Source organism: Ziziphus jujuba, chromosome 2 (assembly GCF_031755915.1).
Source record: "Ziziphus jujuba cultivar Dongzao chromosome 2, ASM3175591v1".
NCBI classification, from domain to species: domain Eukaryota; kingdom Viridiplantae; phylum Streptophyta; class Magnoliopsida; order Rosales; family Rhamnaceae; genus Ziziphus; species Ziziphus jujuba.
This window is the reverse complement of record NC_083380.1, coordinates 26,662,040-26,676,292: the sequence shown is the minus strand read 5'-3', so window position 1 is coordinate 26,676,292 and position 14,253 is coordinate 26,662,040. Positions and strand designations below refer to the sequence as shown.

The window sequence follows — 14,253 nt, the reverse complement described above, 5'->3', positions numbered from 1 at the left end:
TTTAATGCTCTTGTAATTGTTTTATTTTATACTGTTAAACATCTTGGATCATTTGTATGAAAACCAATTTATATTATATGCCATTGTTGTCATCTGTGAATGATTTTTTCTTATTTGCTTGCTGTTATTGTATTGTTGAAATTATAAAAATTTGTATTTCAATAGAAATGGAAGTTGGAGGTAGCAGTCACGATATCCGAGGGGTTGAATCTAGACGTACATGGAGTAAAGGGGAGGAAGATGCTTTGCTGCTTATTTTAGATGAGGTTGTAGCTAGTGGGCAACGGTGTGATATAGGATCGTTCAAGCCTGGCACAATTACTATGATTGAAAGGCGATTGGCTGAGATATGTCCTAATTCGGACTTGCGAGCAAATCCACACATTGAGTCAAAGCTGAAAAAGTGGAAGAAGCAATATGGTATAATATATGATATGCTAAACAAAAGTGGCTTCGAATAGAATGACTCTCTTAAATGTGTGGAAGTTGATAGTGACAAAGTTTGGAAAGCATATGTGCACGTTTTGAAACTTTGGACATCTTCTTTCATTGAATTTTTTCACTTGATATATGAAGTTATGTTTTTCTATTGTTTACAATTAAAATTTTGTGTTTTTATTTTAGAGTAATCCAAGTGCAAAGGCATGGAGAAGTAAATCGTTTCCGTTATATGAGAGGCTTGCTAATATTTTTGGAAAGGATCGACAACAGGACATGGAGCACAAACTCCAATTGATATGGTCCATGATTTGAATTTGGAGAGTGGAAATGAACAATTTAATGATGTGTGTTCTCCAATGTCTGTGAATGAAATCCATAGTGAACCGTCTACCCGACCCAAATCAAGAGGTAAGAGAAAATCTGGATTGAAGGATGATGACATTGTGAGCGGGTTTGGCAATGTAGTAGAGAAATTGTTTGATAAATTGGCTACAAAGTTAGATAAATCTGAAGCCAATTATCCACAATACTTAGCTATGGAGCTTGACAGGTTAGGTTTCTCTGTTAATGACAATCTCGAAATCTCTAAGGCAATGAGATTGGATCTATCGAACGTTGAGGTTTTTAAGATTATTAGAACGGATGCGGGCAAGATTGAATTTGCTAGAAAATTTTTAAATTACTAAGTTTCGTTGTGTATCATATATTTAAGACTATGGATGAGGGGATGATAACTATGAACACTTGGATTTGAACTTTATGGACATATGTTGTATGGCTGTTTATGGACATATGTGGTATGGTAATGGATGTTGATATCTAATTATGCATGTAAAGACACTTATATGAAGCATGTGTTATGTTTTAGTGTATTAAAATGCACCTGATTGATTTAGTTAATTATTATTTTGTTTAATTTTATTATTATCTTATTATATTATGTTATAAGTTATTATAATATGCAGGAATATTGAATGGCAAGGAGAAGAGTTTATGTTGTATTTGAAGGTAGACAACCAGGGATATATAATTATTGGTCTGAATGTCATCAACAAGTGCAAGGATTTAAGAATAATTTATATCAAGCCTATAATACAACTGAAGAAGCTGAAATAGCATATGCTGAGTATGTAGAATGAATGATGAGGAATCTAAATGAGGCAAATCCAATACAACATATCACCGCACATACATGTGCCAACTTGAACAATGAGTGGCGTAATAGTTTTATAATCGGCTATTTATTTGGATTACTATCAATAAGTGTATTTACTTATTTGGCATATAAGTAGATTATTGGTGTAAAATCAAATATATACATTTGTATGGAGACAAGTATGTGAAATCGTACTTATCAACAAGTTCTTAATTAAATATGATGTTAACTTTATTTATTTGTATATATGATTTAACATATTATAATATCATTTTAATTTATTTTGAAAACCATATATTAACGTAATTTATGGGTGTAAAAAAAATTACAATTTAATTAAATGTAAAAACAAAATTACCATTACAAAATTTCATTAATTAACTTTATTTCTCATTAATTTTTATTTATAAAATATTATGTTATAATTTAATTTTCATTTAATTTAAAACTATAAATTAATATAGTTTGTGGATGTAATAAAAATGGTAAATGAAATATGTAAATACAAATATATCAATTTTCAATATTAATTAAGTACATTATTTTTTATTGTAATTAAGTACATTATTTTTTTATTGTAATTATAAATAGAATTTTATATTTTTCTTTTTAAAAAAATTATAAAATTATAAAATAATCCAATCCAGTCTAATCCTGTACTAAACATGGAACAGCTAATCCATCATTCAATCCGAAACTATACCAAACACAGGACTGTACTATTCTATCCTGTCCGATCCTATCCGATTCGAACTTGTCCTGTCCAATTCTATCCGATTCGAACTTATCCTGCGTACCAAATGCACCTAAAAAGGAAACATCTCCTTCTCCTTGTTGATTAGTTTAGGAAATTAAAATATCTAAAAAAAAGAAAAAGCGAAAAGAAACTTTTCCTTCCCCTTGTTGAGGTTGGTTTACTCACTTTATAAATTGGGCAATCTACAAGTAAAATTTTTCACATTCTTTCATGGTTCTCAAGCTTAAGCTATAAGAAAAATTTAGGTCGTCGTTTCAAATGGGAGAAAGCAAGGTAGTTAACAAGTACTATCCGTTAGGTTTTGATCCGTCCAAGTTAGGTCAGAGGAGAAAAACTACGCAGAATAAGGTTCGAATGAAAAACTACGCAGAATAAGGTTCGAATGATGCTTCCAATGAGCATTCGGTGCAAAATGTGTGGAAATTATATAAACAAAGGTACCAAATTCAATTCCCGAATGGAGGAAGCAATCGGAGACTTATATTTGGGCATTCGATAATTTAGATTCTACTTCAACTGCACCAATTGCTATGCCAAGCTCACCATCAAGTCAGATCCACAAAATTCGGACTATGTTGTTGAATCTGGTGTCACCAGGAATTTCGAACCACGGCGGTCGATGATGATGATGAGTATCATTTAGATTCAGTGAAATCTTTGGAAAAAAAAAAAAAAAAAAAAAGAAGCTTGGATTCTAAAAGAAAGATGGAATCTATGGCTGCTTTGGATGAAATCAAGTCCATCAAATCGAGACATGCTTCTGTCTCTGTTGATTCAATGCTGCAGGCTTTACAGTGCTCAGCGGCTGAGAAGAAGAAATTGGAAGAGGAAGAGGATGAAAAATTCATCAAATCCATCGTTTTCTGTAAGTCAAAAAACTATGTTGGAAGGATTCTTGATGATGATGATGAGGAAGGAAATATGGAAAAGAGAAATAAAAGGTAACTACAGTTGATATAGAGTGTTTGTTGCATGTTCCAATTGAGGCCTTTTCATATTGTATAGCAGGGTTTTTTTTTTGAATTGTTTGTATGGAAATTTGTTATTATGATAAGTTTCTAATTTTCTATTAGAAATTAGATCTTAACGATGATACTTGATACTTGTATATGCACTAAGTTGTTCGGAGATACATATTGGTGAAGTGGTTTTGATCATGGAAACTAAACTATATTACATGGTTAATTCACAAATTATTTATAATATATATATTATACATTTAAAAAAAAAAAAGACAACAGTAAAGTTAATTTACCTACACCAGCCTCGGTTAAACCAAGTTAATATTAGTTTATCAATGTCAAACTGACAACGATCCAAAAAATAAATTAAATGAAAAAAATAAAATATAATCATGATTATCATAATTTTTGGAGTAGTTTAGATGCATTTCAATTTCATGTTCAAGCTCTTTTTGGATAATAATCTATTAGAGAATTTTCTTACGTTTTTAAAGTATAAGTACATAATTATCTAAATTCAGAGTACTGTTTTTTCCTCTTTGTTCGGCAAGCGTTACGCAATTCTATCTCCAAATTATGTCCATATTTTTTCAGACATCAATTCATATTAAAATTTCTGTATACCTCAGTATTTGATACCCAAGTGTTGCAATTAGTAATATACCTAATTAAACATAAAAATTAAATACAATTCTACCAATTTAGAAAATTCTGATTTTCATATGTATATTATTAAGTATGAACATTAAACGAAGTAACACATAAAATATTCACTAAAAATGCACAGCAATTTAAATTTCATATAATTTCTGTTCAAAAATAAACACATTTCAAATATTTTTGTGATCCAAGAATTTTTTTTTACATTTTTTTATACCAAATATAAATATATTTACCAAACTTAATCGTTAAATTTAAACGAAGAAATTTACGATTGATTGGCGAATGCATAATATATTTGAAAACCTAAAAAGAGTTAATGATATTTTATTAAAACGTAAGGAAGTTTATGAAATTTTTCACTAGAACTTCATTTAGTACATAAGATAATGGGATTGAAATTGGATTAAAATAGTCAAATTACTATGTGGATTGTTTTATAAAATCATAATTCTTAATCTTATTCGTATTCTGTAGGATTTTATTTTATTTTATTTTATTTTTATTTTTTTTTTGTGTCTCCAAAACGTAATACATACTTAAGAATATTTTAATCCAATCCAATCTCAATCCTCAATCCAACATATGCTAAACTACTTAAGAATATTTTAATCCAATCCAATCTCAATCCTCAATCCAACATATGCTAAACAAGTCCTAAAATCTCTTAAATCTTTCAATCATGAAGCCACATATATATATATATAGTGTTTTTAGGTGGTGGGCCGTCCACATGCAAACCATCACCAAAACCGATGCTTTTTAAAAAAAAAAATATGACTTTGATGTGTACAGTACATAGCAAAGTCGACACTTTTTTTTAAAACTAGGTCGGCTTTGATGCCAATCCATATGCAAATGGCCTGTAAATTACTCTATACATAGATACACAGGTCTTTTTTGAGTTGGGTCTATTTAGGATGTTAAATTCAAAGCAACTATAAACATGGCAGGTCCTTGTATAGATCATATCTAATGAAATTTCAGATTTTTCGTTGCCGCTTTTAGAATCAAATACAAATAACCCCACAAATAAGCTCGTTTTGATTTTAATACAAAAGTGTGATATTAATGAAGCCACGTACAGTAACCTGGTCGTGAATCAAACCAAACCCTCTGCTTGAGCTCTCACCAACTTTGAATACAACCCGTCTTTTCGAATGAGCTCTGCATGGTCACCTATCTGCACAATCATAATAAAACCCATAATTTATATGAGTTAGTTAATGTCAAACCCTTGCATGGTAACTACTATTCAATAGATTCTCAGCTAAAAAAAAAAAAAAAAAGAAAAACTAGTTTTGAATACAGAGTAACCTCTATAACTCGGCCACTGTCCATTACAACAATTCTGTCAGCATTTCTTATAGTTGAGAGCCTAAAAAAGATTAATGCACCGTGAATGTAAATCATCACAGCATCATGATAAAGAACTGAAGCTGCCAGAAACGAGAAACTTACCTATGTGCTATGATAATGACTGTTCGTTTTGCTTTAATATCATTTTTGAATTCATGAAGGACCCCCTAAAGATAGCGTCAGAAATAATGAGCACTCATTGCACTACATGGTTTTTCTACTTTTTTCTTTCTTTCTTTCCTTTTCTTTTTTGTTTTTAAGGTCAAAAAAGTTTAACGAATATGTGAAAACTTAAAAATTATAACTTGCCTTGACATAATCTTCACTTTGGGAATCAAGGGCACTGGTGACTTCATCAAGGATCAAGATTGAAGGGTTTCTAAGAATTGCCCTAGCAATGGCAATCCGTTGCTTTTGTCCCCCACTAAGTAAATTGTCATCAACAAGGGTTTCGTAGCCATTAGGAAGAGACAAGATGAAGTCATGAGCATAGGCCAGCTTTGCAGCCCATTCTATATCTTCTTGTTTAATGTCTCCTCTGCATCCATATTTAATATTCGACTTGATATCCATATGAAACAGATGAGCTTCCTGTCTAACATGAGAATATAAATAGTGATTGGATAGAGAGTTTCAAGTATATTTTCCAGGGCACATAGTCTAACCTGTTCAACAAAACCAATTTTTTCTCTCAGCCATCGGATATCCAATTCTCTAAGAGGAAAACCATCAACGTAAATCTGCAACTTCGTAGTCAGTTTTTGCTTAAGATCCCCATAATTCATGTATAAGCCATTGAAATCTCCAAATGGAGCATAATTTTTCTCTATACTTACAAGCACATGAGCTTAGGAAAAGTTCTACAGCGCAAGATATGCAAACTTTTCCTTCCATTCCATGTATATTTCATTTTATTTAAAAGAGCTGAATAAGATTAAATGTATCTTACCTGTCCATTAATTGGCTCATATAGACGAAGCAAAAGATGGGCTAAAGTGCTTTTTCCACCACCACTCGGACCAACCTTGCCAAAATTTACATGCACAGTCAATCCTTGAATTTTTGAATAATGATAAGGGAAAGCAAAGATACTTACAATCGCAACCACTTCATTTGGATATATAGAAAGGTTTACACGATCTAGAACAGGAACCTGTTTAAATGAGCAAAAAAACAAGTCCTTAACAAGTTCCACAAAGAAAAAAGCTAAGTCACTTGAAAGGACCAAGCGAAATGTTTTTAAGATAAAAATTATTACAAAACATTTTTAAAGCACAATAAAAGAGACGTACTTTTATCCTTGTAAGATAGTGAAATGATATATTCACAAATTGGACTTGTCCCATTAAAATCTGCAATTTGACACCTGTAGAAAGCAGGATGCACCATTATTGATAACTACATCAGAACAGAAAAACCATTATGCTTCGCTATCATGAGATATGAGTCTACCTTTTGAAGAGAACTGGTCACTGGGCAGAAGATCCATTAACTGGAGAAACTTTTCACTCGCTCCGACCGACTGTAGTAATGATGATACATTGTCTGTCACCCTCCAAGTTGCATAAATTAGCCACTCACAGTACAAGATATACTTAGTTAGTTGCTCAACAGAGATATGACCACTCAGCATTGACATTCCCCCAAAAAGAACTGCAAGAACCTGTAAAATATAAATTTGACATGGTAGAACGCAAATCACAAAAGTGAATGATTGAAACAGTGGATCCAAATCAGACAAATGAAGGGTTTTTCTATAGTAACCTTTAAATTGCATTGTATCAACTAAAAAGAAGCCGTACCTGCATTGAACGGTAAAGGGAATTAAAACTCAGATTCCAGATTCCATAAGCTACACTTTCTCGCATGTTTACGGAAGCTAATTTGTCCAGCCACTGCTTGAACCTAAACATCATATGTGTTGGGTTACACTGTCACAGTAGATGACTGCCTGTGGATCATGCTCACTAAGACAAACTTCAATGGGAAATTAAAAGTAAAGAAAAATCAGTGCCTTCCAAGTTCCTTGCTTTCTGCTCCATAAACCCGAACAATTCTCATCAAAGAAAGTGCTTCTTGTGCAACCTACATTTAAAAAAGTAGAAATAAAATGACAACACAAAATTTTTTTAATGATAAAAGCTACAGACCAATTTGGAACAGAATTCTAGCCTATACTTCGTTGGCACCGGCAGTGAAATCTTGGGTCACCTTTGCAGCTTTCTTCTGGTACCTACCAAACAAAGCAAGATCAAAAGACTTGAGAAATACAAACTAGAACAAGAGTTCAAAATAATCAAAACTATCAAATAAATGCACGAAGTTCAAATATGATACAGATGCTTACTTGCCATAAACAACAAAAATTGCAGATAAGAGAGAGCATATCAACAATGCAGATAATGCAAGAGGCCAAGATAGCATCAATAGATTGATCAACGCCCCAGTTCCCTAACCATAAAGTTCAACCATAACTTAAACTATCTCCATTGAGGGCATTTTAGTAAACATAAACTATCAATAAGAATAACAACCTGAAGAACATTCCTTAAGATTAAATTAATGTTATTTCCAATAATATCAGACAGCCGTTGACAATCTGCCCCGAGCCTGCTTGTCAAGTCACCAACTCCTTCTCTGTCGAAAAAGTTGATATCCTACATCAAAGGAATCACCCAAAATAAAGTGTCAAAGTAAAATAAGATACATCAAAATTATTCTAAACGTAACTCAGCTTGAGAAATGCACTAGACGCTTCAAATGTTGGAGTAGTCACACAAAGCACAAACCTGAGAGATAATAGTAGAATATACAGTTTCTCTGAGGCGCCTGACCTGCAAGTATGATAATGAAGAAATTTGGCAACAATAAGAGGACATAACACATGGATGATAGACCCATAACAAGTTAACTATATATCACACGACATAAATACAGATTCAACAAACTAAAACTGCTTAAAGCAAGTTGGAATAACAATTATTATATGCTATTCATTATGTGTATTCTAAAGATATAGTTTTCCACTTATCAGATTATTAGTAATCATTAATTAAATGTTTTGGAAGCCTCTGTAGCATCGGGAGATTGATTTATTATTATTATTTACTTTTCAAAGAAGGGATTGGGGAAGGCACTCACCAAGATGGTATTTGCAACAGCAAAACAGCCACTCCGAAGGCCACTAAGATTCAAATGACAAATAATAATAAAAAAACCATATTAAGTAGCTAAATATTTTTAAGAAGACTTATAAATTATAATGCATTTAATGAATTAACCATTCCCGATAGTTACAAAGATAATGCGCATATTATTTTTTAAAAATCAAAAACACAAAAGACTGAAATTAAAATTTAAACTCATTAATAAAATGGTAGATATATTGATATTTAATGGTTCTAAATAAATTATTACTCCTATTGCTATTAGAAATTGAATTATAAGATTCAACCTGCATATCCCCGACGTTAAACACAAAATAACTAATAACTGCGATTTCCTAGTGAACACGGTGGTCTGCCCGCTCTGTGCGGAAAATATAGACTCTGTCAATATACTTGGCATAGAAATCTCCGAAAGCTGAGGCATGAAAGACCATGTATTAAAAAAGAGAAATAACATTGAACTAGAATTGCATTTAATCCAGTCGTTACTAATCTAAAAAAGCACTCAAAATTAGCGTCAAACGATTGAAGAACAACGCACTGCAGCGATGATTAAAGCACCAAACGCAACGAAGATAACCCATCTATCATCTTCAACCAAGTTCCACAATCGACGAAGAGCGAACAGAAGCGTAACGGGTTTCGCTACTTGCTCTTCCTCACTCTCGCATAAACTCCACCAACTACCTCCCGGCATTACCGACCCAACAAATTCAACCCATTTCTGAATAATCCCCCATAACCGAATAGTTTTATCTTGGTCTTCTTCTTCTGCTCCCGGCGCAAATAGTCCACCCATGAGAGCATGATTTCCGAACTGGAAAGGATGGCGTTTGAATGCGACGCGTAGAGCTGGAAACTGGGTTTTGGTTCTAGGATTGAACACTGATCCTCTGGAGCTGTAGGTGGTAGGAGTTTTTCCGTGTGGTAGATATGGGGTGCAGAGAGAGCGAAGGTTCGAGAGGGAGACGGCCATGGAAGTGAGAGTGAAGTTGTTCTCATCGGAATAGAGAGTAAATTAGGGACCTGGAGAAGGTTGTTTCAGTAACTTCGACGCAGGGAACGATTTTCTGCAACGGCGACTTTTAGAGCCTCGGCCTCCTCCAATCCATAAACGCAAACTGCATAAATACCGAAGCTTTTAGCAGCCCCACTCTGGCCTGTTTATTCTTCTTTTATTTTATTTTTTTCTTTTTACTCTATCTGTTTTTTAATATATATATATATATATATATATATATTTATATACTTGAATTTTATGGTAAAGACGGTTTGCATGATCACCGCAGTATTAATGATGGTTTTTTATAGTATTAACGACAGTTTTTTAAAAAATCATCACCAATACTATAAAAAATTATCACCAATACTATGATCCGCACCATAAACGAACTATATATATATATATACCATGTATAGACCACGTGCATTGCACGTGGACCATGGTTTAATAGTGTTAGATATACTTTTTTTATTTAAAATATAATTTTAATTTATTATGTTAATTTTGAATTTTGAATTTTATTGAAATTATGTCATAATTATTATTCCAAAAAGTATATGGAATAACTTAAAAGAGAATATCCTCATGGTAATGAAAATGTTATTTTATATATATATATATATATATATAATTATGAATATATACAATTTAAAAGTTAATATAATTATGATATTTATATAAGAATGAAGATGGTCATCATAACCTCAATGAAGCTACAATTTTTCAATTTTTTTGTTGTATGGAAAGCTTATTTGATTTCATCATAAAAATTAATATTTTAGATATTAGCTTTTTTGGACTTGTTAATTCTTATCTTAAATACATCATATGAAAATCTAAAAGGAATATAAAAATATTATATAGTTAAGATTCAATATTGATAAGAAAATCTACATTCTATTTTATGCTTGTTTCAATAACTTCTATTCTTCTTATCAAATTTACTTAAAAATATGCATATTTAACATAAAATAAAAGATGTGACTAACAAAAAAAACATAAAGTAAAAGAAAAGGGAAGAGAATAATATATAAACAAAGTAATTGCAATATGAGTTATGTATGGTTAACTTGTTTATGTGTGTGTGTGTGTGTGTTTTTTTTTTTTTTTTTTTTAAATCTAAACTAAAGTTACATGGACTAAATTGATAACGGTGACTAAATCGGAAGTAAAATAATATTAAATTCATTTATAGTGTTTATATACTTATTCTTTTTATTATAACATAAAACATAACAAAAGTATGAAAATTATCTTTCTATGGTAATTTATTATGAAGATCAATTTTGACTATTCTAAACTAACCCAACAAAAAAAAAAATGTACACTCAGTTAGCTTTTTCTAAATGGAATCAAATTTATCATTTATTCATTAATTGCTCAAAATAATAAATAAAAAGAATGCCAAAAACAAAGTTCCATATCAACCTAATTTTATTTGTCCAAACCTACTATCAAGCCCCAGTAAATTCAAAACATGCCGCTTTCTTGGTTTTTTATTTATTCATTTTTGTATGGTTTTGCTTGTCTAAAACTAGCAAACAATCTCTACATTTTTTTAACTTTTTTTTTTCTTTTTGTATTTGATGGTTAGGTCATCTTTTTTAGAATCCTTCAAAGAGTCTAACTTACTTTCTATCTATAATTGCCCCAAAAAAAAAAAAAGAATGTAAAGGAACAATCAAACATCAGAAAGGCAAAGATAAAATAACAAAAGAAAACTAAAATGGTAAGAAAAAAGAAAAGAAAGTGATAGAAAACATAAAAATAAATAAATAAATAAACCCAAATTCGGTCAAATGCCAAATTTTACTTTCTCTATCTATGAGTAATCCAAAAAAAGAAGAAGAAGAAAGTAGATTGTAAAGAAACAACCAAACATAAAAACATAATTAGAATATTGAAAATAAAATTGAAAAAGAAAAAAGGAAAACATAGAAAAAATAGAGCACAATTAAGTCAAAAGCCAAATGTACAAACAAGGCCACAAATGCAATGGAAATTGAAAATCAAAATTTCAAGAAGAACCAAAGACATACACAAACCAGGTTCAGGAAAAGCAACAGAGCAAAAGAAGTAATACAATAAATAAATAAAAAATCTAAAATTAAAGCCATACCATAATTACAAATTCAATCCCAACATTTTATGGTACCAGATAAATCAATAATAAATTTCAACCAAAGTAAACTAAAAATAGTGATCTGTTTTTCTTAGAAACTTTTTTTCTGGGGATTTTCTTCAAGTCCTCCTATGTGCGTTTTTCTTTTCCATTCTCTCTCTGCGGTGTTAGTTTCAGTGACCCGTTAATTTTGGGTTTGATAAAGTTTTTGGATGATTTTAGGGATTTTCTACTATTGCTGAAATTTTAAGTTGAAAAAATTACTATTTGGGAAATGAAATCTTGTAGCTTTATCTGAATCAGAAGCTTAAATCTCGGATATTCTGTGGTAGATGGTGGTGATTTGATAATCTATTAGCATGATCTTGAGTAGTTTGCTGTGTTTTGTGTTTAGCACTTAAGACACTCGAATATTTTGTTAGAATTTGGGCCCATGTATATGTGAATGATTTGAGCCTCAAAAGGTTTTGGGCTTTTGTTTGTTTCTGTTTTGGAAAAACATTATTTTTGAATAAAATAAAAAGATTTTTGAACGTGGGAAGTTGTGAGTTTGAAGGCTTTACAACTCTTTGTTGTTTAGAGTTGGTTACTTACACGTTCTTTGATAACGTTTCTACAGTTTTTTTTTTTTTTTTTTTATAGAAAAGATGAAAAAAAAAGGGCTTTTTTTTTCGTTTTTTTTTTTTTTTTTGGAGTTGAACGAGAGAGAACAAAAAACAGTGGTAAAGGGAAGGTACTCAGATAGTTCGAAGAGAAAAGCTTCAGAGGTGCTGAATCTGAAAGCTTCTGCAGCTGTTGTATCCTGGAAGACGTTCGCTACAAAACTCCTATATCGGTGGGCGTAAAACATCTTAAGGACACTATGGTATCACATAGGCCTCGGTTAACCTTTCTAGAAAGCAGATCAATTTTAACGACCTACAGGTTCTATAATGTTTTAATTATTTTGTATTTAATTTTATTTATTTTGTATTAAATTGTCCACATGTATTTACATATATTCACATATTATGTTTGTAACAATCTTAAGATGTTTTACAAATTTTATATATGTAAATATAATATGGAAATTTAAGTTGTTTATTATGTTATTGATTGCTATGTATATATTGCATTTTTATGTGTATATATATATATTGATTATATATTTCCATGTATGTTTCACTGTTGAAACAAAGAATGAAAAAAAAAAAAATATATATATATATATATATATTTGTATTAAACCCGTGGGTATAAAAAAAAAAATTATGGGTAATTATTAATTTTTATGTTTTTAATGAAAAATTCTTTCTAAAATCGAATTGCCTATAAATTTCTAAACCTTTTGGTCTATTTTTAGCAATTTTTTGGCCACTGGAAGAGTGAAAAGAGAAGAAAATTTGATTCTTGGTCGTATGACCCGTTTACCGGAGAAATCGGGTCAAAACAACCCGGTTGAAGGTTGAAGAAGAAAGGAAATTAGGGTTTCGCCTGTATCTCAAAGACTGGGCCGGTTTTTTTTTTAAATTTTATTGGGTCAGGCCCAGTTCTAAAGCCCAGACCAGGTTAAAATAGGCTACTGTTCATCAAGGCCAAGAGAAACGGCCCAATGGCAAATGGGCTAGCCACGTGTCGCAAGGAGAGCGCCACGTGTCGAAACTAGGTGCAGACAAATAGCGCACCGAGGCGAGGCCACGTGTCGACCAACGGGTGGAACACGTGTCGACTTGATACAGGTGACATGTGTCTCCTTCTCGGACGGCCATGTGTCACACTCTGGACACTCCATGTGTCGACCTGCTACAGGTGACACATGTCTGTCTCTAATAGTGACACGTGTCGAAAATAGTGCCAACAGGATCGCCACGTGGCATGTCCACGTCAGTAGAGTGATGACGTGGTATAGTGCCACGTCAGTCCTAGCTGCCACGTGGCGTTGCCACATCAGCCTATGATGGCACGTGGCTGATCTGCCACGTCAGCATAGCGACACGTGGCATGAACAGTAGGTTGAATAGTGATTATGAATAGTATTTTTGGGTGTATAAAGTAATTTTTGTGGTGTATTCAGAAATCCTAAAAATCACTTTTTTGTGTGTTTTCCTTATGGAAATTGCTTATAATTAGTTTGTTAATATAGAAAATAACAACTAATTGATTTCTGTTTTGTGATATTACAGAAATGGCAAGTGGAGACAACAGGACTGTGCTCACTCAGACTTCTGGAATTCAGATGCCTCCTTCTGCTAGTCATGCAGAAAAACCTGAGAAGTTTAATGGAGCAAACTTCAAAAGGTGGTAGCAGAAGATGCTATTTTACTTGACCACCCTGGGACTTGCGTGGTACTTGACTGAATATGCGCCACCCAGTAATGAAGAGAGTGATAAGGAGACTCTCATGGCGGTGGATGCATGGAATAATTTCGATTACTTATGTCAGAATTATGTCCTGAATGGCCTGTCTGATGCCCTGTATGGTGTATACTGTGGCACGAAATCAGCTAAGGAGCTGTGGGAAACACTGGACCAGAAGTACAAGACCGAGAATGTGGGTTCAGGAAAGTTTATTACAGGTCGATTCTTAGACTACATGATGGTGGATGCGAAGCCAATAATGAATCAAGTACATGAGTTGCAAGTGCTG

At 32.1% G+C, this 14,253-nt stretch overlaps 1 protein-coding gene and 1 pseudogene across 2 annotated transcripts; one reads left to right on the top strand and one right to left on the bottom strand.

Annotated features, from left to right (window-relative positions):
* The first annotated feature begins 2,559 nt into the window (after positions 1 to 2,559).
* LOC107405780 (uncharacterized) lies at positions 2,560 to 3,477 on the top strand (annotated as a pseudogene).
* Positions 3,478 to 4,908: 1,431 nt separating this feature from the next.
* LOC107405781 (ABC transporter B family member 26, chloroplastic) lies at positions 4,909 to 9,687 on the bottom strand. 2 transcript variants are annotated; one of them, XM_016012867.4, is made up of 18 exons: positions 9,044 to 9,687; positions 8,790 to 8,917; positions 8,477 to 8,519; positions 8,125 to 8,169; positions 7,870 to 7,992; positions 7,683 to 7,786; positions 7,514 to 7,568; positions 7,350 to 7,420; positions 7,138 to 7,240; positions 6,788 to 6,998; positions 6,628 to 6,701; positions 6,432 to 6,488; positions 6,285 to 6,359; positions 6,001 to 6,081; positions 5,645 to 5,926; positions 5,438 to 5,502; positions 5,294 to 5,354; positions 4,909 to 5,159 (listed from the first exon to the last, which is right to left on the bottom strand). In XM_016012867.4, the coding sequence occupies exons 1-18, from the start codon at positions 9,476 to 9,478 to the stop codon at positions 5,079 to 5,081; spliced, it is 2,094 nt and encodes a 697-aa protein (XP_015868353.3). In that variant the 5' UTR covers positions 9,479 to 9,687; the 3' UTR covers positions 4,909 to 5,078. The 2 variants fall into 2 exon arrangements, with proteins under 2 accessions (XP_015868353.3, XP_015868352.4); XM_016012866.4 differs by having other exon boundaries at positions 6,001 to 6,075.
* Between the last annotated feature and the right edge of the window lie 4,566 nt (positions 9,688 to 14,253).

Coding starts and splice junctions, on each gene's coding strand:
- LOC107405781 (XM_016012867.4), bottom strand. CDS start 9,478: ATGGCCGTCTCCCTCTCGAACCTTCGCTCTCTCTGCACCCCATATCTA. Junction 7,421..7,513: donor TCACTGCCGGTGCCAACGAA/GTATAGGCTAGA, acceptor TTTTAAATGTAG/GTTGCACAAGAAGCACTTTC. Junction 6,360..6,431: donor CAAATGAAGTGGTTGCGATT/GTAAGTATCTTT, acceptor AATTTTGGCAAG/GTTGGTCCGAGTGGTGGTGG.